This window comes from Neovison vison, chromosome 7, assembly GCF_020171115.1.
Source record: "Neovison vison isolate M4711 chromosome 7, ASM_NN_V1, whole genome shotgun sequence".
Classification (NCBI taxonomy): domain Eukaryota; kingdom Metazoa; phylum Chordata; class Mammalia; order Carnivora; family Mustelidae; genus Neogale; species Neogale vison.
The window spans coordinates 4,672,939-4,694,706 of NC_058097.1; the positions used below are offsets into that span (position 1 = coordinate 4,672,939).

Sequence of the window (21,768 nt, forward strand, 5' to 3'; positions counted from 1 at the left end):
AAGGGCTCCGGGTCCTGACCCCGGGGAAGGCTGTGGAAATGTGTATGGGCCCCTGCACAATAAAGACCTCCCAGCGTGATCCCCAGCGGATCCCTGGAGCCTCATGGGACAAAAGGGACTTCACAGATGTGAGTGAGCTCAGGACCTCATGGGGGGAGGATCCTGGATTCTACGCTTGGAACCCTGGAGTCAACAGAGGTCCTTAAAGGAAGGAGGCAGGGAAGTCAAAGGAAGAAACAGACGGGAGATGGGAACAGAGAAAAATAGGATAATGCTGCCTTTCGTCCTGGATATGAGAAAGGGCCACAGGCCAAGGAAGGTGGGTGGCCTCTAGCAGGTGGGGAAGAGAAGGACTTGGCTGGTCCCTTAGAGCCTCCAAGATGGGGGGCTGCCAAGCTCAGCCCTGGGAAGCTGATTTTGGAGCTCTGGCCTCTAGAATTTAGATAAGAGACTGTAGGTCTGCATAGCCTAAGGCCACTGAGGGTGTGGTTATTTGTGCCGGCAGCCCCAGGACAGGACTGGGACTCCAACGGCCAGTTGCTGTTCATCTCCTTTAAAAAAAAAAAAAAAAGATTTTATTTATTTATTTGACAGAGATCACAAGTAGGCAGCAAGGCAGGCAGAGAGAGAAGGAAGCAGGCTCCCTGTGGAGCAGAGAGCCTGATGCGGGGCTTGATCCCAGGACCCTGGGATCATGACCTGAGCCAAAGGCAGAGGCTTTAACGCACGGAGCCACCCAGGCGCCCCTATGTCCTGTTTTTAAGAGAATAACCAGGTCTCTGCTCAGATTGACTAAAAAGATGAGTAATGATCCATATTTTTGATCAGAGATCTTTAGAAAAACCTTTGCATGTCCTGTTTTGCATATCTTAGATAATCCAGTATCAATCATATGGTAAATCTCATTTAAAAATTAACTTGGTTTCTTTTTAAGGTTACACAGATGTTTGAGTTTCCTAGAACCTGTGAAACAGGGTGGTTTTGGGGCCGTGAGGATATAAATACACCCTGAAGCCCTGAGCCTTTTTCTTTTTTAACCCCAGGAGGAGGAGACTAGGGCTGGCTTCTCCTTGACCTTCCCCAGCCGGGAGACCCTCTGTCTGGTGAGGAGGGAGGAGCAGGGGAAGCGTCCTTACTTTGACAACGGACAGCATCCCCTCGTTGGTCTGAGGGTTGGTGTGGATCTCGAAGCTCTGGCCTGGATTTCCATTGATGATGGTGTAGGCAGCCCTCCATGCGCCTGTGGCGGGGTCGTCCTTGTCTTCAACTGTCAAGTTGACGATAACCCCCACGGCTCCTTCCTCCACGGTGGCTTGAAACTGCACACAGAGCAAATGGTTATGGTCACTATTTGGTAAAAACAGCATCGACCCTTTAGGGAGCCTTTCCCACAGGCCCGATAGTGGGTCTGTGACCCACATCCCCTCGTTTCACAGAGAACAGTATAGGACAGTTGTGCTGCCGTGCCCAGCCGAGCCGGCAGACGGTCCATTCCTCCCCTTGGCCTTCCCTGTGCGGAGCGGAGGCCGGGAGACTGCCTTCTCTTCTACTGAATGTGGCCGGAAATGATGCTCGGCGGCTGGGAGCGGCTAGCCCTTCTCCGTGCCTCTCTTTCCATCTGTCTACACACAGACAACCCCAGGACCCAAGGGCAGGGCGCGGCCACAGGGGGAAGAATGTGGGTCCTGGGTCCCCTAACCTATCATGAGCTGTTGTTGAAAAAGAAATAGACGTCTACAGAATGGGAGCCTTTATACAATTTTGTGGGTCTTTGCTCTTGCGACTTTGCTGACCTTAAACAACAAGGTCACCGGGGACCCAGGGGTCCTCCCTTGCAGGTGGGAGGACCGGAGCTGAAACCTGGGGTTTGACTCCATGGCTTCTGCTTGCTTGCACCATCTCCTCTAAAGAAGAGAGCTGATTTTCATCCGCCCCACTTCTTCCCCACAACAAGGAAGACTTTAAAAACCCATTTTGCAAGGAAACATATAAATCAGTTGTTTGGAGCCTTGTTGTACCTGTGTTTTTATTGTAATACATCTCCAATACTTGTTGCAAGTAGGTGTGGTGAAAATAAATCAATAAATGAAAAATCAGCTTTCCCATAGATAATTTCGTGAGCTATCATCAGCACATTCCTTTGAGCTGGAAGCATAAAGTATTGTTTTAGTGCTCACCTCTGACACACTACAGGTGAATAGTAATCTGTTTGCAAATATTTTACAAACAAGTAATACCAATAAGCTGACAAGAAGAAGAAATATCTTGGAATTTCAATTAGTAGGAAAGGGAGTCTGGAGACAGTGAGGCAATATCAGAAAGCCCTTGTGTTCAAAGAGAAGTAATTTGAGAAATGGGGTTTCAAAAGCAGTGGCTGATTAATTGACTTGCAAATCATTAATCATAAGCCTTAATCTTGATGCCTTGGGGGGCTGGGGCGGGGACAGGAACTAATTTGTCTACCACACCTCAGCAAACCTGGGTGGGTTGTTTCCTTTCTATGAAAGGGATGCTGGGAAATTCTTGGAACCTGATGGCAGGATAGGAAGCAGCTAGAGCAGGGGGGGGCGGGGAGGATGCTGTCACACGGACAGGGCTTCAGGCGACAATGTTGACCTGATTCCTGTCTAAGTAGTCCTCTCTTTAGCTAAGCTTAAATCTAGATGTGGTTCTCAGCCCTGTCTGCACATTGGACTGTCTTCAAGAACCCCCTCTTTTTTTTTTTTTTAAAATAACTGGGCCCTATTCTAATTCAGTGGGTTTGGAGGTAAGGTCTGAGATTAAGGATTTTCTTCACCTGCCCTGGTAATTCTAGTATGCAGTTCAGTTGACAGAAGCATGACAGAGTCCAAGGTCAAGAATGGGAAGGAGGTGTCAGTGTTGAGAGAGGCTGTCTGAGTTCCATGTTGAGGGCCTGTGGGGGATCAGTGGCTCAGTGGGAAGGGACACTGGGATCAACCCCATCTGTTGGCCACATGCCCATGAGGCTATCTAATCTCTCCAGATATGGATGAAGAAAGAAGCACAGAGAAGGAAGGAAAGTCCAGAGTCGTTCAGTGAACCAAAGGTCAAATCCGTGCCTCCTGGATTCATTATCTCCGCTTATAATGAGTTCTATTACTCAAGACCCCATCGCTGAGGCCCCCCTTCACCCCTGCTGTGGTCCAGCCACTGATCACACCAGACATCAGCTCATGACGTGTTCTCGTGTCTCGACTGACACCTGTACCTTGGGACACCAGGGGGGCGATGATGCGGGCACGGGGAGGGACGGGACTGGAGGATGCTGCCATCCATCCATCAGGACCGAGCTGAGGGGTTGCTTTGTCAGAGTGGACGGGGGTCACATTGTGGGTGAAGACACAGAACACATCATGACTGGGGGAGGCTGGAGGCTCAGTGAGGGCTGTCTTGTCCACAGCTTTCTCTCCGGCCCCTCACATGATGATGGTAGGTGCAGTGAGGGGATCCAGTAAATATTTGTCGAATGAGTCTATGGTCTTAAATATGGGAGGTGGGACCTGGCATCAAAGGCCAGGATGGAGAGGACATGTGAGAGCTGCAGCTCTACGGGAGTGGTAAGAAGGACCGGCTGGCTGACTGATGCCTGACCCTATCACGTGCTGGATGTTCCAGAAGGGCAGGGATGGACTGATCTCCCTTGTTCTCCAGGACATCGGTAGCACAGCCGCCTTATGACATTCATGGATCTTAAGTACTTTTATCTTCATTGGTCCTTCCTACTGGAATAGATTTTCATGGTTTTTTAAATTTTCTTTCCTTCTTTTTTTTTCCCCTAATGTGAGGGAAAAAAATTAAAATTTTCTTTGACCCTGAAAGTTCTTGTTCTGGTTTTAGGACCCTCAGCACTGTGCTTCCGGCACCTGATGGGTGATTCATCTCTGATCCCCAGTACGTAGCACAGTGATGGACACATGAAGATCTGATGGATGAATAGAGGAATGGGTGGATGGATGGGTGGACTTGTAAAATTAATATTTAGGCCAGGTCTAAGTGGGAAAAACCTGTGCAGCTTTTCCCAGGACACTTTTTTTTTTTAAAGTGTCTGTGGCATCTACCATAGAGGCTGGCATAGAAGACCCTTTTAGTGTGTGAGAAAATGACTCCAAAGGGAATAATGTAGGATTGTTTTTGGAATTCTCATAGTGTGTATTGTGGCCTGATGTATCCTTAGATGGAGTAATATGTCCACAGCTACATTTACCTACCATCCATCCACCCATCCATCATCCAATCCCCACCCATCACTTTCATCTGTTCCCCATCCACCCTCCATCCCACATCTATCCATCCATCTATCCATTTATCTGCCTTCCATCTATCATCCATCCATCCATCCATCCATTCTCTATCCCTGCATTTATCCATCCATCCATCCATCCATCATCTATTAATCCATCCATCCATCCATCCATCCATCCACACATCCATCCATCCATCCATCCAATCATCCATCCAACCAACCATCCATCCATCCATTCATCCATCCATCCATCCATCCATGCATCCAATCATCCATCCATCCATCCATCCATCCATTCATCCATCCATCGATCCGTCCACCCAATCATCCATCCAACCATCCATCCAACCATCTACCCAACGAACCACCCATCCATTCATCCATCCTCCATCATCTACCCATCCATCCATTTTCCATCCACCCATCCTTTTATCTATTCATCTACCCATCATTCTCTATCCATTCACCCATCCATCCATTTATCTTCCTTCCTTCCATCTATCCGTCCATCTTCCAGACACACAGACAGCCAACAATTATTGGGTGAGTGGCTTCTATGTGCCAAGCATGATATAGTCTAAATTCTAGGGATATGCTAGAAAACAAAATAGACCCAGCACATGTATGATTATAAAACTGTGCTAAATGTTGGGGAAAAAAGCAACACTGAGCCTGTTGCTTGAAAGGGGAGTGGTGAGAGGGTCTGGGTGCACAGTCTGGGGAGAGTCATTAGGGAGGGATTCCCTGAGAACTGAAAGCAGATGGGAAGTTAATAAGGGGCCAGTGGTGGAGGGAGCAGGGTACATTTGTAGAACCAAGGGAAGGTGGGTATGGCTGGAGTGCAGGGAAGGGCTGGGGAGAACTATTTGCCATTGGGCTCTAGAGGAGGGTAAGAGTCAGATAAGGCAACACTTTGGGGGTCACAGAAAGGCATTTGGAATTTACCTTGAAAGTAAAGTGGAGTCTAGTCAAGAAATTGGGTTATGTTTAAATCTACTCTTGAGAGAATTCAGAAAAAAATCTTTAAATATAGAAAACATTCAACACAATTATTATAGTCTTTGTTAAGACCATTATCTGATTCTTGCATAAACTACAAAGCCAGTTTCCTTGAGCATCCATTTAGAAACTCATTATTGCTTAATTAAATACTCATTCTATTAATTCTATTCAATGTTTTAACCCCATTATGTAATTCAAGATGGAAAATTAAATAGATTAAAATGAAATAGTACCATTTTATATTTCGATAGCAATGCTCACTTTGTGATTTAAAAACAATAGACAGACATTAATTTAGCATACCAGAGCAGGAGGAATTATTGATTGTAACATTAGTTCCTTTAATTGGAAAAAATAGATAAAGTCACTTTTATGTTAAACTGTGTGGCAAATCAAATACCAGACGCAAAATGTATTTTTACATAATCAGTGTGGGTGACTGGCTTGGGACATACTGAGGCTCATTAGACCTCTCCCTTGTCTTCAGAACTGAGTATTTCCTTCTGCTTTCTTTGACAGCATGGGGTGAGTTTTGTGAGGGACCTTTAGGAAGAGAATGCCTGGACCTTCCAGAAAGGTCATCCATCACCAGGGGGAAGAAGGGTAACCATTTTATTTTACACCAAGAATAAATTCTCTTCCTCATTGAGCAAATGGTTGGTTTTAGGTTAAGGTTAACCTGAAATTGGAAATAATAATCAGCAGGGTAGAAAGCCACAGGTGGGAAAGAAGTGACAGTGTGTGACTTTAAGGGACTGGGCATCTACATGCTTGCATGTTTGACAACTGGATTCCAGGTTCATGAACTGTCAACCATGATGTTTCACAGATGGTGAACTCGAAAAGTTTGATGTAATCATTTGGGCCCTGGCTTTGGGAAATTAAACAATAAATTCCCCAAAAGTTTTATAAACTTGAATTTTTCTTCGTGAGGTTAAAAGCACGCAGGGCAGATAATCAGAAATTTAACTTGCAAATAATTTTATGAGTCTATATTTACATAAAGGATAGAGCTCATTGGAAAAATCTGAATTTTTGCTGACAGCCTAATGCGTAGAGACTGTGATTGCTAAGAATATGATATTATGTTCAAGGATCTTGGTACATTGCCTGGTAAAGGGTAAGGACTCAGCATTTGTTAGTGAGGATGTTGATGATGGGATTTGTTTTGTATCGTATGAAATTCTTACTAGTAAATTGGAGGGTATGGCTCAAATTCTTGTGACTCTTTCTGTACTTATGGTCTGCCTTTTAATGTATAATCCACAAAGATACTTGCAATTGGTGTCGAAAAGCTCTTCTCTTTTCAGTTATGTATATCTGACACTCATATCCCTGCTTATCCCTGACTTTTCTCTAACAACAGGCCCTTTATTGCCAAGGCAAATGATGTTAACCTACAGCACCCACATTTAGAAGGGATGGCTGTATTATGTATCTGGTTTCCTCTATCTACGATTAGGATTCATCCCAGGATATAGAAAAATGAAAGAACTCCTTTTAGTAAATATCCTTTAAGGGTCTACTGCATCAGAGGCAGGAAATAGAACAGTAAATGAAAGAGACACTATTCTCTCCCCTCGGGGGCTTGGAGCTCAGTAGACTGACACATTTCCTCCCACTCACCCCCTTTCTTTATATGTTTTGTTGACCTATGACATATCCAACCATATTGTTTTCTACCCTTCTCCACTGTCATACATCCAAAACTGTACCTGTAGCCAATTACAGATGCTTTTACATTTGCACATGATCTAATTTCCAGCTAATGGTCATTTCAATAAATGGTGGTGAATTATTTGGATGGCCATATGGAGAGAACAATGAATCTTGATCCCTACCCCATACCATACACAACATGTGGAAGGTAAAACTGCAGAGGTTTTAAAAGAAAACATACGGGGACATTTTAATTCACTTTACAGTTAATGTATATGGGCACTATATATCTATGTAATACATAAAATACTTTAAGTACATAAAATAATACAAAAAATACAAAATATAATTATGTATGTAAAGTTCACATAATAGAATATACATAATATTTAAATAAAAAATTTAACAAGTACACAGAGTTTTAATAAAAGTTCATTTAGTATTTTAAAGAAGACTTTATGTCTAAGAAATGATTAACAACAGAGAACCATATGGGTCTCTGAAGGTCCTTGGCTGAAAACCTTCAGCCAGCCCTCAAGAACTGGACCTACTGAGTCCTTCCCTAGCCATGTCCCAATAGGACATGCATAGGGAGGCTCCAAAATGACTACAGAACCAAGATGGGAGGAGAACATGCAGGAGCCCACCAGACCATAATGGCCCCATTCATTGCTATATTGGACTCTTTTCTCCACTTGGTTAAAATTCTGTCACCTCTAAATACCCCTTTCTCTTTGAAGATGAGCAGTGGTGCCAGAACTTTGGTTTTCAACACTCACGGAAGACAATCCACACAGGGAGAAGTAAATCCGATGCTAGAGCCCCGGGTCCCAGCAACTATGATCAGAGACTTCCTTCCCCGTCCTCTCAAGCAGAGACAGCTTGGGGCATGCGCCTCCCAGCTGTGAGCTTCTGGAGAATGAGGTTTTTGTCTCTGATTTCCCAAAATGCCAGATCTTTCATAAGGGGAGAGCACTATAAGTAGACGTTAAATTTTGTTTTTGTTTTTTGTTTTTGAGAGAGAGCGAGCACACATGAGCACATGCAGGCGTGAGTGGAGGGTGGGGGGTGCAGAGGGAGAGGAAGAGAGAAAGAATCTTAAGCAGGCTTCACGCTCAGTGTGGAGCATGATGTGGGTCTTGATCCTAGGAGCCGTGAGATCAGGACCTGAGCCGAAACCAAGAGCTGGACGCTTAACCTACTGAGCCACCCAGGTGCCCCATTTTGGGACCATTTTTATCTATGAAATAAATACCTAAAAGAAGATGATGTCCCTGTACATGTGTCTGAGAATGGCGGCCATGTCGTCTCTCGCCTCACGGAGAAAAAGACAAGTGAACGAACGAACGGTAGTTCGGATGGCAGAAACAATAGAGTTCTACGCGCTGGTGGTCAGTGTTCCTTTTCTGAGGATCCTAAAAGAAGATCCCAGCCCCTGCTGAGAAGACTGCTCTAGGAGGCCGTTTGTGTCATGGGATCCCAGCTTCCGTGGCCAGAGCTGAATGGACCCAAGAGTGTGCCTGACTCACAGGTGACCACAGGAACAATCAAGGTGATTCTCTACGAGTGTGAACTCAGAGAAAATAGAGGTGATAATCAGAGACTCTAAGTTTCTGAGTAGCTGACCATGGAGGGACTTTTTTATTTTTTTGTCCCTGGGACACCGATGACTAGATGCAGAGAGAGGCAAAAGAATGGACACAATGAGAGAAAAACGGAGAGACCCCAGGGCACTCAAAAGACAAAAGACAGATGGGGAATCATTGGTCTCCCACTGGTTTTCCAGCCCCGACCCCATGCCCACGAGGTTCCCTACACCCCTTGTCTGCCGGATGCTTCTGGGCCGGTTAACAATGGCCACATCTTCACCAGCCATTTTGTGTGGGTTTCTTCTGCTCCTAACGCAGCCCTGAGGAAACCAGCTCTGGCGGATGTCTGCCATTCTCAGCAAGTAAATGTGGCCTTTTTGATGAAGATTTGGGTCCCACTGATGTCTCCTCAAGGATCTTTTTTCCCTTTGCTATGGAGAATTTCAAACATTTATAAAAGCAGCCAGAATAAAGAGCCCCTCGTGCCCACCATCAGGCTTCAGAGATTTTCAGCTCGTGCCCCCTGGTGCTTCAGCTACACACCCTCATCTCCCCATTCCCGTATCATCTGGCACAAATCCCAGACGTATCATTGTATCTGTAAATATGTCACTGCGTGGCTCTAAAAGATAAAGGCTCTTTTTAAGAAAACATAATCAAAGTCCTTTCTTGATCCAACTAACATTAATTTCTTCTGATAATTACTGTTTTTCTTTTGCGCCAGATACTTTGATAAAAGCATTTGCATGTTCTCTCTGTTCTGGAGAGAGAGAGTACCTACCCGCTCTGGGAAAGGACAGCTATAAAGGGACTTTTTAGACACCCCCCGTGTTGTCAGCGTTTTCTCAGTTCAACATTCAGGCCGGTGAAGAAGTGTAAATGGTTCAACAATGATAAGGGACCAACAGCCCAACAACAGAGACAAGAGCAGTCTCCAAGGTTCCCTGACATCCCAGGCAATGTGGTTCTCGATCTGGGGGTGGGGACAAGGCAAAGATCCCCCAGGTTGGTGTGACCCAACCCCCCAGAGAAGCCCCAGGCTGGAAGGAGAGCTCCGTGCATGGGGGGCTGCCGTCTGTGGGTCCCCTTCTATCAAGAGGAAGGACCGAGCGCCCCCGGCTTTCTGGCTGTACAGGGGTAGGGCGATGGGCCAGTGGGTAAGGGAGGGAGATGGTATTCCTTGCACCCTCCGGCGGGGGTCGTTCCCCTTTCCCGCCCCGTGCACATGTCTCTGTGTCGATGCATTCCCCATAAGGAGCTGCCTCGAGTTGCAGCACATTGGAGGGGCTGAGCCAATGACTTTTTTTTTTTTTGAAGATTTTATTTATTTACTTGACAGAGATCACAAGTAGGCAGAGAGGCAGGCAGAGAGAGAAAGGGGGAAGCGGTTCCTGGCTGAGCAGAGAGCCCGATGTGGGACTCGATCCCAGGACTCTGGGATCATGACCTGAGCTGAAGGCAGAGGCTTTAACCCACTGAGCCACCCAGGCGCCTTTCAAGGACGATGCCCAGCCAGGCCTACTCTCTGGGGGCTTGGCAAGGCACCTGCTAATGCCCATTTCTTCCCCCGCCTCCGTGATCTTGCTTGCGGCGGCCCCTCCAATCTGCCAAACACACACAACCATGCGTGCAAGGGAAGCAGTGAGTTTTCAGGAAGAAGATGCTCGGGTAACAAAATGTGCCTTTTCCTTCACAGAACAAAATGATGGGGACACAAAGCCACTGAAGACCGACTGGAAACTAATGCAGTGGAGGGGTGGTTGTCAAACTGTGTTCCTGGGAATCAAGGACGTTTGAGGGATGGTATGGGGGTCCTTCCAATGGACCAGCCCCTGCCCCCCCAACCCCTGAAACAGCAAGACTTAAACAACCTGCATCATGTTTGGTCTGTTTGAAGTTAGAATTCCTGCTCAAGATTTTGCCTGAAAAAAAAAAATGTTTTGCTGTAAAAAGAAGTTTGCACATCACTGCCTTTGGGAATTCGCATAATAAATATTACATCAGATAAAGAGAGAAAATTAAAATCAAGGAGCCAAGAGGCCCACATCCTTCCTTTTCTGAATGCCAGGTGTGGACACATTACTCCATCTGACAGAAGCATCTCTCCCTCACTAGAGTTTCTCTCTTTAAAAAAATGAGAGAAAGCAAAACGCATTCATACATCTGACGAGATAATTGGAAAGTTTAATTTTGAGAAGCAGAGAGATTTTCTGTGGAGATATGCATCCAACCGCAGACACTGGAATCTGGATGAGGAATGACTTTTCTTTTTTAGGAGCAGCAGCACGGTGGGCTCCAAAGGCTTTGGGATTGGGTTGATGCAATTCTGCAAATTTGTAAGCGTGGGAACTTCGGGGACGGGGGGCACTCTCGGGCCTCCCTCGAATTCGTGGGTAAATCTTATAATGTCTCTGAGTCCCTGCCTGACTCTCTGAGAGGTAGGGCGTTGGACTAAAGCGCAAGGTTCTTAACACTCATTACATATGAGAATTGCTTACAAACCCTTAGAAATGGTGGATGACCCGGGGGCCTGCATTCACAGGATTTCCTTGGGTGAAGCCCTGGCATTGATATGTCTCAAAGGTCCCCTACATAATCTCACTGGGCACAGCTGCTTGAGATGACTCTCAGGTCCCCTCCTGGTATTATGATCAGGGGTTAAGAAGAGCTTCGTGATCCCCTCCAGCTCACGCAGGGTCCTAACAGATGAAGACCCCATCGTGGGAGCCAGAGGACGCCACTGGTGGAGAACCTTGAGAACTCTTCCTTCTACACTCGGCTCTACACGGGGTCAACGGAGGTGCTAAGGGGAGCAGTGGAATACATCGATTTGCCAATGAGATCACAGGGCTAGGGCCTGAAGGTCGTGGTTTTTAGCTTCTCGAACAGGAATTTGGAGCCCATTAGTAGTTAGCCCATTCCCCTCCATCTGGCCCCTAACAGCTACGAATCTGCTACCGCCACAGATCTGCCGTTACATTTCGTGCAAATGGAATCAGGCGACAGGCGGCCTTGTGGGTCTGGCTTCTTGCTCTGAGCTGAGTGCTTTCAAGGCTTGTCCGTGTCGCAGCAGACATCGGGACTCCGTTCCGTTTTATGGGTGAATGCTACCCCCCTGTACGGACGGACCACAGCTCGTAGACCCCTTTGTCCCCTGATCAACACGTGGGTTATTCCCTCTTTCTGGCCACGATGACTAATGCCGCTGTGAATGTTCACGTACAAGGTCTGGCGTGGACTTGGGTTTTCCTTCTCCCGGGTAAGCAGCTGGATGTGGGGGAGCTGGGACGTGTGCTGACTCCATGTTGGCAGGCGTGTGGACTGAAGTCACTGGTCAACATGCATGTAGATCTTACGCGCCCCCTTTCAAACACACGGGGCTGTGTCCTGTTGGCTGGCTTCCAGAACCGCCTGGTCCCTTGGGTGGGGAGAGGCTATACTTGAGAATAAGGCCTCCCCCGTTGAATGGTACTAAGTTTGGGAAGGGAGAAGTATTCATGCAGGCCCTGTCTCTTTCAAATCCTTTGGCCAACCCACTCGAAGCAGCCTCCTCTTTCCCACTTTGCACGGGGTCCTTCACAGGGTAAGAGAGACACGACACAGACCCCTGGAGCTCGTGGAGAGCAAGCCTTCCTCCCGACAAGCCACCTGCGGCCAGTGCTAACCAGACAATGTACGTCTTTAATCTCCTGAGCTGTGGGAAAATCGACACGCTTGGTTAGGCTCCTGATGCTAACACCCCAGCACAAATAAGGACAAGAGAAACCGTCTGCTTTCATTACAAGGGATTTGTACAAATTCATACGTGGAATTGACTTACAGCTTCTAATTTATATTTAAATCCCAAATGTCTTAGTCAGAAGCAACTGCTCTCTATCCATCGTCTGTGTCTGGACCATTGATTTGTGCTTCAAATAGACCCCAGGGGCCCAGTTGTAATTCCCATCGGCATATCCACAAATTTCTTCCCAGAGGTGGCTTATGGAGTTTCGGAGAACATCGCGGTCCCACAGGGAGAAGAGATAGATGGGAATCATTCCCTTGGGAATCAGCCCCGATGTGAGATGCAGGATGAGGAAAGTGATTCCCTGTCCTTTCCCTGCTCTGATACAGGATGGAGGGACAATAGAAGCCTGTGTGGGAACAAGGGTGCCCGGTGGCCTTCCCTCACACTGACAGAGACAAACGAGCCAAGTGTCTCACGTTTAATGCCACAGAGAGCTCTATCATCTGTTGGCTGTGTGACTTTGGTCAAGAAACAACCTCTCCGTGTCTTGATTTTCTCATCTGCAAAATGAAAATAATAAGGGTACGTAATCTCCTCGGGTTGTAACGATGATAAAGTGAGAATATTTATAAAGGCTTAGAGGCGCGCCTGACGCATAGCAGCGTGTGGTCCCTGTTACAATGAACACAGAGGAAATGAGCAAAGAAATGAAGTTTGTTACCCTGCACGTGGTCGTAAGGAACGTGAGCAAAGAAATTAACTTGGCTCTTTGGGGAGATTTTTGGTTACAGTAGCCTAGATTTGCTCAATTGTATTTCAATATAAAGTTCCCTTTCACATAAACTACTTAGAGTTGGTGCCACTGAGAATCAGAAGTATCTTTTTTTCCTGATTGTATTTTCTTTCTTTCTTTTTAAAAAGATTTTATTTGTTTGACAGAGAGAGGGAGAGCGAGAGAGAGAGAGCAAACAAGCAGAGGGAGCGGCAGGCAGAGGGAGAGGGAGAAGCAGGTTCCTCGATGAGCAGGGAGCCCGATACGGGACTCGGTCCCAGGACCCCGGGATCATGACCTGAGCCGAAGGCAGACGCTTAAGCGACTGAGCCACCCAGGCACCCCCGATCATATTTTCAATCTAACTTATGGTTTCTCAACTGCAACACTATTGACATTTTGGGTTGGATAATGATTTGTTCGGGGTGGGGGGGCACTCAGCAGCCCCTGGGCCTCTGCCCACTGGATGCCAGGAGCGCCCACACCGCAACCATCAAAATCCAGACGCTGCCAGACGTCCCGTGGGGTGTGTGCGCGCGCGCGTGAACTCCTCCCTGGCTGAGAATCACTCATCCAGCTCAACCAGGCCAGGGGTCCCCTAGGACCCCTAGGACATCCACCTCTAAAAGGCAGCCCACCTTGTCCCCCAAGACAAGATTTGTCATCACGCTGGCCCCAGACTGAAGTCTCAGAAGAAAACGCGGACATAGCACGATATCATTTTCTGGAGTAACTGAATCAGACATTGCCAGAACACATTCAAGGGTAAAACCGGAGACTATAATTATTATGAAAATTATTGATGTAGTTTTCATTGCTCTACAATTTCTGAATTAGCGACGGATAATCCCTTTTATAAAAGAAGAAAGGTAGTTTTTCTTGCTTTCTCTTCTTCCTGACATGCGCCCGCCTCTTGCTTTTCAATCAACACGCTCCACGCCTGTGTGTGGCCAGGGGACTCCCGGCACCACACACAGACTCCGGGTGGGAGTCTGCGCCATAAGGAAGGACGGGCGGGCCTGCCACGGGGCGGTCCTGTCCCCCCGAGGGGCGTTCTCAGGGGGGGCCCAGAAAATGAGGGCCATTTTCCACTTGGCCCAGTTGAAGCCGTCCTCAGACTCAAGCTGACGTAGCAACGAGCGATTATGGCCTGCGGCCCAGGGCTTCCCCCCCCTGCTCCTGAAACCCTGTCGCCTGGAAGTGTGAGCCTTGGGCCAGGTGCCTGGGCATCACCCGGGAGCTGGTTAAAAATGCAGAGTCGGGGCTGCTCCCTAGACCTCCAGCATCAGAACCTAGGTGACAGGGAGCTGAGTCGGGCTGGCTGGCTTCCAGAACCTACTGCCGCCTGGTCCAACTGAGAAGTTGCTCCCAAGCCCTTCCGCCCACAGCTGTCCTCCCTGGAAGCCAGAGAGGCTAGGGACCTGGTGGCCGTGAACTTAGTAGTCCTCCTTCAGCATCCTCTCTTGGTGCCCTCCGTGCTCTGGCTGGAGGGCTCGGCTCCCTCCGGAGAGGGGGGAGCACCCCCAGCTCCTCCTCAGGCTTGTTCCGCCTCCCTTACCCTCCTCTCAAGTCTGTGAACGCGTTGGAGACCCTTCAGTGAAACCAAGCAGCACAACAAAGAAGGAGCAGCCTCAACTCTGCCCCCCACCGCCCCCCAAGAGGGGCCTGCATTTCCTCCCCTCCCCCTCCACTGCGCAGTTGGGACGGAGCACTATATCCACATTTGCTGGGAGGGCTGCGGACCATGGAAGTAAGCGTTGGTCGTGTATTTGCAATCAAGGAACAATGTAACTGGTCAGTGTTGAGATATAATGAATGGAGAAAACATCCTGGTTAAGAATTCGTATTGGGTCGGGTGCCTGGGTGGCTCAGTGGGTTAAGCCGCTGCCTTCGGCTCAGGTCATGATCTCAGGGTCCTGGGATCGAGCCCCACATCGGGCTCTCTGCTCGGCAGGGAGCCTGCTTCCCTCTCTCTCTCTCACTCTGCCTGCCTCTCTGCCTACTTGTGATCTCTCTCTGTCAAATAAACAAATAAAATCTTTAAAAAAAAAAAAAGAATTCGTATTGGGTCTGTTAAACAGAGGCCGGGACCCTCACCCCTGACAAAACGGGCCCCTCCTGGTGTGGCTCTAGCTACCTGGGATGTCGGCCGCAGGGGGTGGTGAGGAGGGGACGGGGGCTGGGGTTTGAATATGGAAAACAGGAAGTCCCAGGGAGTTCAAGAATTTTGAGTAAAGGTGCCATGTTCAGCTTGACTTTTCTCTGCCAAGTGACAGGGTGGGACAGTGGCGCGGAGAGAGCCTGGGACGGAGAGAAGCTAAGGGGGAGAGAGGGGAGAGAGAGAGAGACAGACACAAAAATAGGGGGAGACGGAGGCGGAGAGGGAAGAGGGAGGGAGAGGGAGGAGGAGGGGAGAGAGGCTGGGGCGGCTGGAAGACACAGGCTTGCAGGAGCCAAAGGGCTAGAGAGGCGGAAGCAGGTAAAGAGGAAGAGGGAGGGAGGAGGGAGACAGCAAGTGAGGGCAGCAGTGGGCAGAGGGGGAGGGAGAGCGGAAGATGGGGGGAGGGGTGGTTTAAAGTCTCCATGTTGCTTTTTCTAAATAAGAAAATCTGGGCACTTCCAGAGCTGAGTTCCTGCCTTTTCTCAGCATTCCCAGAGAAAAAAAATTGCTGTATCAATAGAAACCCGGGTTCTAGCCTACCGTCTGATCACTTCCAGCAACAACAACAGGGCACACCGAGAGCCGGGATCAGATGGAGAGCCAGGATGGGTGGCGAAGCCCAGGATGGAGGGTGACAGTGACCACTGTCACCCCCCAGGAAAGACACTGGCACGTCCTGGGCCCTGGCGTTGCCCCTAGTCACGACCACGAAGTCGAATCTTTTTGCAACAGTTTCTAAAATCCACGCGTTAGGCAAATTTGGACCCCGACCCCTAGCGCCCCCCAAAAGTCTCCCTGAGTCTCCCTTAGAAGTCTCCCTGAGTCCCCAGGGCTCTCACGGCCCTGGGAGTGCCGTTTGCTCTCAGGCTTCTTGTAGGGAAAATCCACGAGTGAGTCCAACAGCACCTGGCCAGGCTGGTGTGACCTAATGTCTAGGGGACGGCATCCGTGTCTTCCTTCCAAGGTCCTTCTCTGGGCTTCCAGGGTCCCCACCACCCGTTAATTTGTTGCCGTTACAGTTCTGAACCCAAACTACTCCTTGAGGGAATATCGGTCGTGAATCGGGGAGTCAACCGAAATTTGTGGTGGGGAGCCTCCCTGCCCACCTTAAATGAACTTCGTGTCCGAGACGCGTCTCAGACGGTGGCCTGCCCTTGGCCGGGGAACAGGGACCCTGGCAGAAATGGGGGTGGCTCCCTTTCTGGGCCCCCAAATCTCTTCCTTTTTGGCTCTAGCGCCCCTCTCGGCCACGCAGCAGAAACATCAGCTTGCCGATGCCCACCACCGTGGGTGGCGCGTTTCTCCGCTTGTCACAGGTGAGGGGGACAAGACGGGCCATTCTGGGGGCCCACCTTCCAGAGATCCCTGAACATGGCAAAACCCACGACTGCCATTCCTCTGTCAAGAACGGCAACTTGCTAATGGAACACGGTCCCTTGACAGGTCAGCTTTGGAGAGGCTCAGAAGGGACTTGGTGTGACACGCGCAGGCACACGCGCACACGCGCCGCTGCAGGAAGGGAGCGTCGCCAAAGTGGGTCAAGTCGAGAGTCGTTGCTATGGCAGCGCCGCGGAAGAGGAGAAGCCTCCCTGGGCTAATCACAGAAGTGAGCTTCCACCCGGAACCTGCAAGCAACCTTCCACGGTGTGCACTTGGCGTGTGGGGGGGAAGGGTAATGTCATTTCCGCCCCAAGGAAGACAGGAGGCCTGAAGTCACATGGTGGCGTAGGAAAGGATGGAGGCCAGCGAGATGTTTAGCTCACGAGCTGGTGACCATGTCAGGGGGTTACTGCCTTCTTCTGACATAACACGCACCTGGATAAGAGGCCACCGGGGACGTGGCGGTGGGGGAGGGGGTGTTGCATGGCTCGAGATTTGGGAACAGGCTGCAGGAGGGGGACTGGGCTGAACGAGGCAACCTCAAATGGGGCAAGTCTATCAGCTTTTGCAAGAAATCCATGCCCCGCTGACGAACGGCGGGAAAATGATGCTGAGCAGAGCGTAACAACGAGAGCTACCACGGGTCCGCCGTCTTGCGTTGTGGGCTGACTGCTCACCCCGTGCGGTGGGTTCCACTCGGAGCCTTAAAGACCCGTTACTGGGCCGGGAAGTGCAGAGACAGAATTCGCACTCGGGGCTGTCCGAGCCTGGAGTCTATGCGCTACTCCCTCTTGGGGGCTTTCGCAGAAGCTCCCGCGTCCCCAAGTGACCGGTGCGAGCAAGTCACACCGTCAGCCTTACTGTCCCCATCTGCACAGAGCCAGGCCTCCTCTTGGGGGCAAGCGGGACAGCCATGGGCATGCCCCTGGGGGGGGGCGGCTGGGGTGTAAAGACAGGAAGGGATCCACCATCCGGTTTCGAAGGAAGATTCGAAGGAACGGCCCCACGAATTTCAACTCAATTTTCCCCTCCCTTTTTCTTGCATGGGATGAGGGGAGGGTCCTTTTCACTCTTTTGTTACCCTCATTGTCCAGGCGCACCAAGGCTGTGCTGAGTTTATAGGAAATGAGGCCGTCTCCTTCTGTTTTTGTCGCCCCTTCCTGGACCCCGCATGCCTCCACTGTGTCACCACCAAGAGGCCACCTGCACGGACGAGCGAGTTCTATGCCGTCGCTTCTGGTGGTCCAGGACTGCAACAGGGCAAGTGGGGGTGACTGTCCATCACCCAGGGGGACCTCCCCACAGAGCTGTGCTCAGGAGCCACACCTGGCTTAGGGTACTTTGATATAGGGTAGCTCAGGGATGGCTAGAGGACTGGGGGGAGGGCTGGGGCACATGGGGCATGGAAGGAAGTCAGGGGTGCAGTTAGGTTCAAGGGTGGGTCTTTTAGGAGGGGGTCCAGACAGAAGGTCCCAGAACACCCACGTCCCTCCACACGGTATTAGCTCCTGGATCCCAGCTGAGCAGTGATCTGTGAGGCATCCCTCACCTGCTCCCGCTGGTTCCTTCCACACCTTGACTTTCCTCGGCTCCTCTTAGAAGGTCTGCTGCGGGTTCAAGTCCAAGCCCACAGAGCATGGGGCATATGCATCCCCATCTGCCCGGTGTGGCCCTGGGATCCCCTTCTCTGGGGCCCCATTGTGGATGCGAGCCCTTGCACGGGTCCACCATTCTACCTCTGCTCTGCGCCCCAGTGCCAGGAGCCTCCCGGACCCTTGTCCTCTGTGTTCTGGCGGGAGCCCACTCACAGCAGGGCGGACCTTCTTCCACGATCAGGGAGAAATCCGCGCAAGTACAGAAACCAGTGAGGCTCATGGGATGCGAAGGGGAAGGAAATTTGAAGGGACTTTGATCATATTCAAAAAAGAGTCATACGATGCAATTTAAAGTGCTCATATAAGAAAAAAACAAAACAAAACAAAAAACAACCCAAACAAAACAAAAAGCTCACAGCTTTTGGACAAAGCATTTCACTTGTGAGGGTTTATCATATAAAAACCTTCATGAATGTGCACAACGATACACATTTAGGCATTTTAATTGCTGTGATGTTCATAAAAGGGAAAACCAGGGACCACCAAAATGTCCATCAATAGGGGATGGGTCAGACTGTGTGGGCTGGGCTGCCTGTGGAACAGAACAGGATACAGCGTCATCAGAGTGAACGAGGGAGCTAACCGTGCCGCAAAATCGATCAGAAGGAAATCTACTGCATTGGAGGATGCCGGCAACCTTGGGTTTACTTCGGAGAAATAAAACGTGCTAAGTTAGTGAAATTGGGTCACTCCAGGGGCACATTTGAAGGCAGAGCTGAGATTATGGTTAGTTCCTGGATGGTAGAAGCCAAGGGCACGGTTGGAGCTCACGGGACTGCTGTGTGTGTGGGTGGTGGGGGGCTGCGGGCCGGTTCTGCTCCCCGTGGCCCTGGTTAAAGTGCCCCCCACAGGTGAAAGGTATGAAAATGACAGGCCATATGGAGGCTTGGCAACCAGTCCCCAGGGGAAGGGTGACATCTCTCTGTGGGACTCCCACTTAGCAGAGGGGCTAGGGAGACTTGTTGGGGGGGTGGGAATGAGCAGCCGTGCTGTGGACTAAGGACACTAAGGATGAGGTCATGCCGGATCACTTGACTCCAGGCTGCGAGACTCTGGGATGCTGGCGACACGCTCCAAGTTGCCCCTCATGTGAACAAACCAAGAAGCCGAGAGACCCCGTGTCTGCGGCATTCCGGCCAGAAGGAACCAGGGCGAGGGAGGAACCCAGCCTCCGGAAGGTTTCTGTGAGCTGCCTCGGATTGCTAAACGTTGGGGAGGGTTTCTCTGCCTTCTGCTGCCACTAAGAAAGGCCAGGATCCAAAGCAGGTACCAAAGCAGGTAGCAAAAGCCAAAGGAGAAGACCAAAAAAAAGGTCACAGCAACCACGACGGGTATTTCCCGAGGGAGGGAGGGTCGCCCTCACTGGCGGGGCTCCCCACGCTCTGTGCGGCAGCACAGCCTCACCCCTGCCCGAGGAGATGAGGAACGTCGCTTCTCCCATTTTACAGAAAAGGAAAGAGGGGAAAAAGAATCCTCATAAAATGGCAACACAGGGCGTGCGTTACGGATGCTGTTTCTGCAAGTCAAAAGTTAAGACCGGAGAGAGGGGAGGAGGAGACACCTGCAGAATTTGACCGACAGACACGTGAACAGGGGTCATCGCTGCGGGGAGTGGAGACATGCCGGCTTTTTATACTATATGCGCCTGTGATAGTTAAACGCCTTTTTTTTTTTTTTTTTAAACAATGGAAACCAATTATGTTTTAGTCAGAAAAAAACATGTTGGAGGGGATATAGGGCTAGTGAGTTCAAAGTGCACTGAAAAGTAAGTCTTTTTCAGGAACATTCTAGAAAAAGCAGAATGACGTGGGAGGAGCTGCGGTCAGGAGGCGAAGTGTCACCGGGTGTGTGGCTGCAAGGATCGAGACAGTGTGGGGGCACCTGGGTGGCTCAATGGGCTAAAGCCTCTGCCTTTGGCTCAGGTCATGATCAGGTCCCGGGATCGGACACGCATCGGGCTCTCTGCTCAGCGGGAGCTTCCTCCTCTCTCTCTGCCTACTTGTGATCTCTGTCAAATAAATAAATAAAATCTTTAAAAAAAAAAGAAAGAAAGAAAGAAAGAAAAAGAAGACATTGTGGTCGTGGCCGGGGGAGACACCGAGCCGTCCACGGAACAGAACAGAGCCCAGAAACAGACCCACACACTATGCCCGAATGATCGGTGACAAAGGGACGGTCGCAATTCAAACGGACCTGGAGCAGCTGCAGGTCCACAGCTAGGTACATGGCCTCAGGCTAACCTTCACAGCTCACACAGAAATGAACTCAAAATGGATCGTGTGTTCCCATGTAAAGCATCAAAATAGAAAAAAAAAAAAGAATTCTTTTTTAAATCTTAAAAAAAAGGATAGATTGGACCTTATTAAAATTAAATGCATGTGCTCAGCGGAAGAGTCTAATAGGAGGCTACGAAGATAAGCCGAAGATTGAGGGAAACATTTGCCAGGCACATCCCCGATGAAGGACTCGTATGTAAACTCAACAGTAAGAAAGAAAAGAAAAAGCCAGTTAGAAAAGGCGCAGAAGACAGGAGCAGACATCTCACTGAAGAGAATCAAGATAGCAAATAAGCACGTGAAAAGATGTTTAGTGTCAGGAGTCAGTGGGAAAATGCAAATTATACTCACAATGAAATATCGCCCCACGCCTCTCGGAAGGGCTAAAATTAAAGTGAACGGTGAGACCAAATGCTTGTGAGGATGTGGGTAAATTGCACTTCCCAGACATTGCTGCTGTGGAGAAGAGCACAGTCCTTGTGGGAAGACCTGCTGGCAGTTTCTTATAAACCTAACATGGACATGTGGGGCGCCTGGGTGGCTCAGTGGGTTAAGCCTCTGCTTTTGGCTCAGGTCATGATCTCAGGGTCCTCGGATCAAACCCCACATCAGGGAGCCTGCTTCCCCCTCTCTCTCTCTGCCTACCTGTGATCTCTGTCTCTGTCAAATAAATAAATAAATAAAATCTTCAAAAAAAAAAAAAAAAAAAAAAAAAAACCTAACATGGACCTGGGGTGCCCGGGTGGCTCAGTCAGCTGAGTACCCGGCTCTTGATTTCAGCTCAGGTCAGGATCTCAGGGTCATCAGACTGAGCCCCGCATCAGGCTCCGAGCTCCGGGGGAGTCTGCTTCTCTCCCTCTACCCCTCCCCCACTCTCGTATTCTCTCTCTCTAAAATAAATGAAACAAGTCTTAAAAAAAAGAAGCCAAAATAAAACCCCAAGCTAATGGGCACCTAACAGGTGACCCAGCATTCAGGCCTTGGGCATTTACCTAAGAAAAATGACGTGCACATGAATGTTTGCTGCAACTTTGTTTGCAGTGGCTTCAAGTTAGCAACTGGCCCGATGGCCCTCGGTGGGTGAACCGTTAGACAAACTTTGGCAGGAGGCTCTCGAGGGCACTCTGCTTCGTCACGAACGTCACTCTCGATAGAGTTACACAGTGTCTGATTCCACTCAAAGACCATCCGTGGGACAGACTGGTGGTGACCAGGTGACACAGCCGGGTGTGGGGGGAAGGTAAGTACATCTATTATGGAGTTCTAAGAGGTACTCTTGACAC

The 21,768-nt window shown here is 49.5% G+C and overlaps 1 protein-coding gene across 1 annotated transcript in view; it reads right to left on the bottom strand.

Annotated features, from left to right (window-relative positions):
* Window positions 1–21,768, bottom strand: part of CDH13 (cadherin 13) — a 1,000,495-nt gene that overhangs the window by 91,856 nt on the left and 886,871 nt on the right. Inside the window, exon 9 of the mRNA XM_044255654.1 lies at window positions 1,137–1,319. Within this exon, the coding sequence (XP_044111589.1) occupies window positions 1,137–1,319 (183 nt within the window). The remainder of the gene's footprint in view (window positions 1–1,136; window positions 1,320–21,768) is intronic.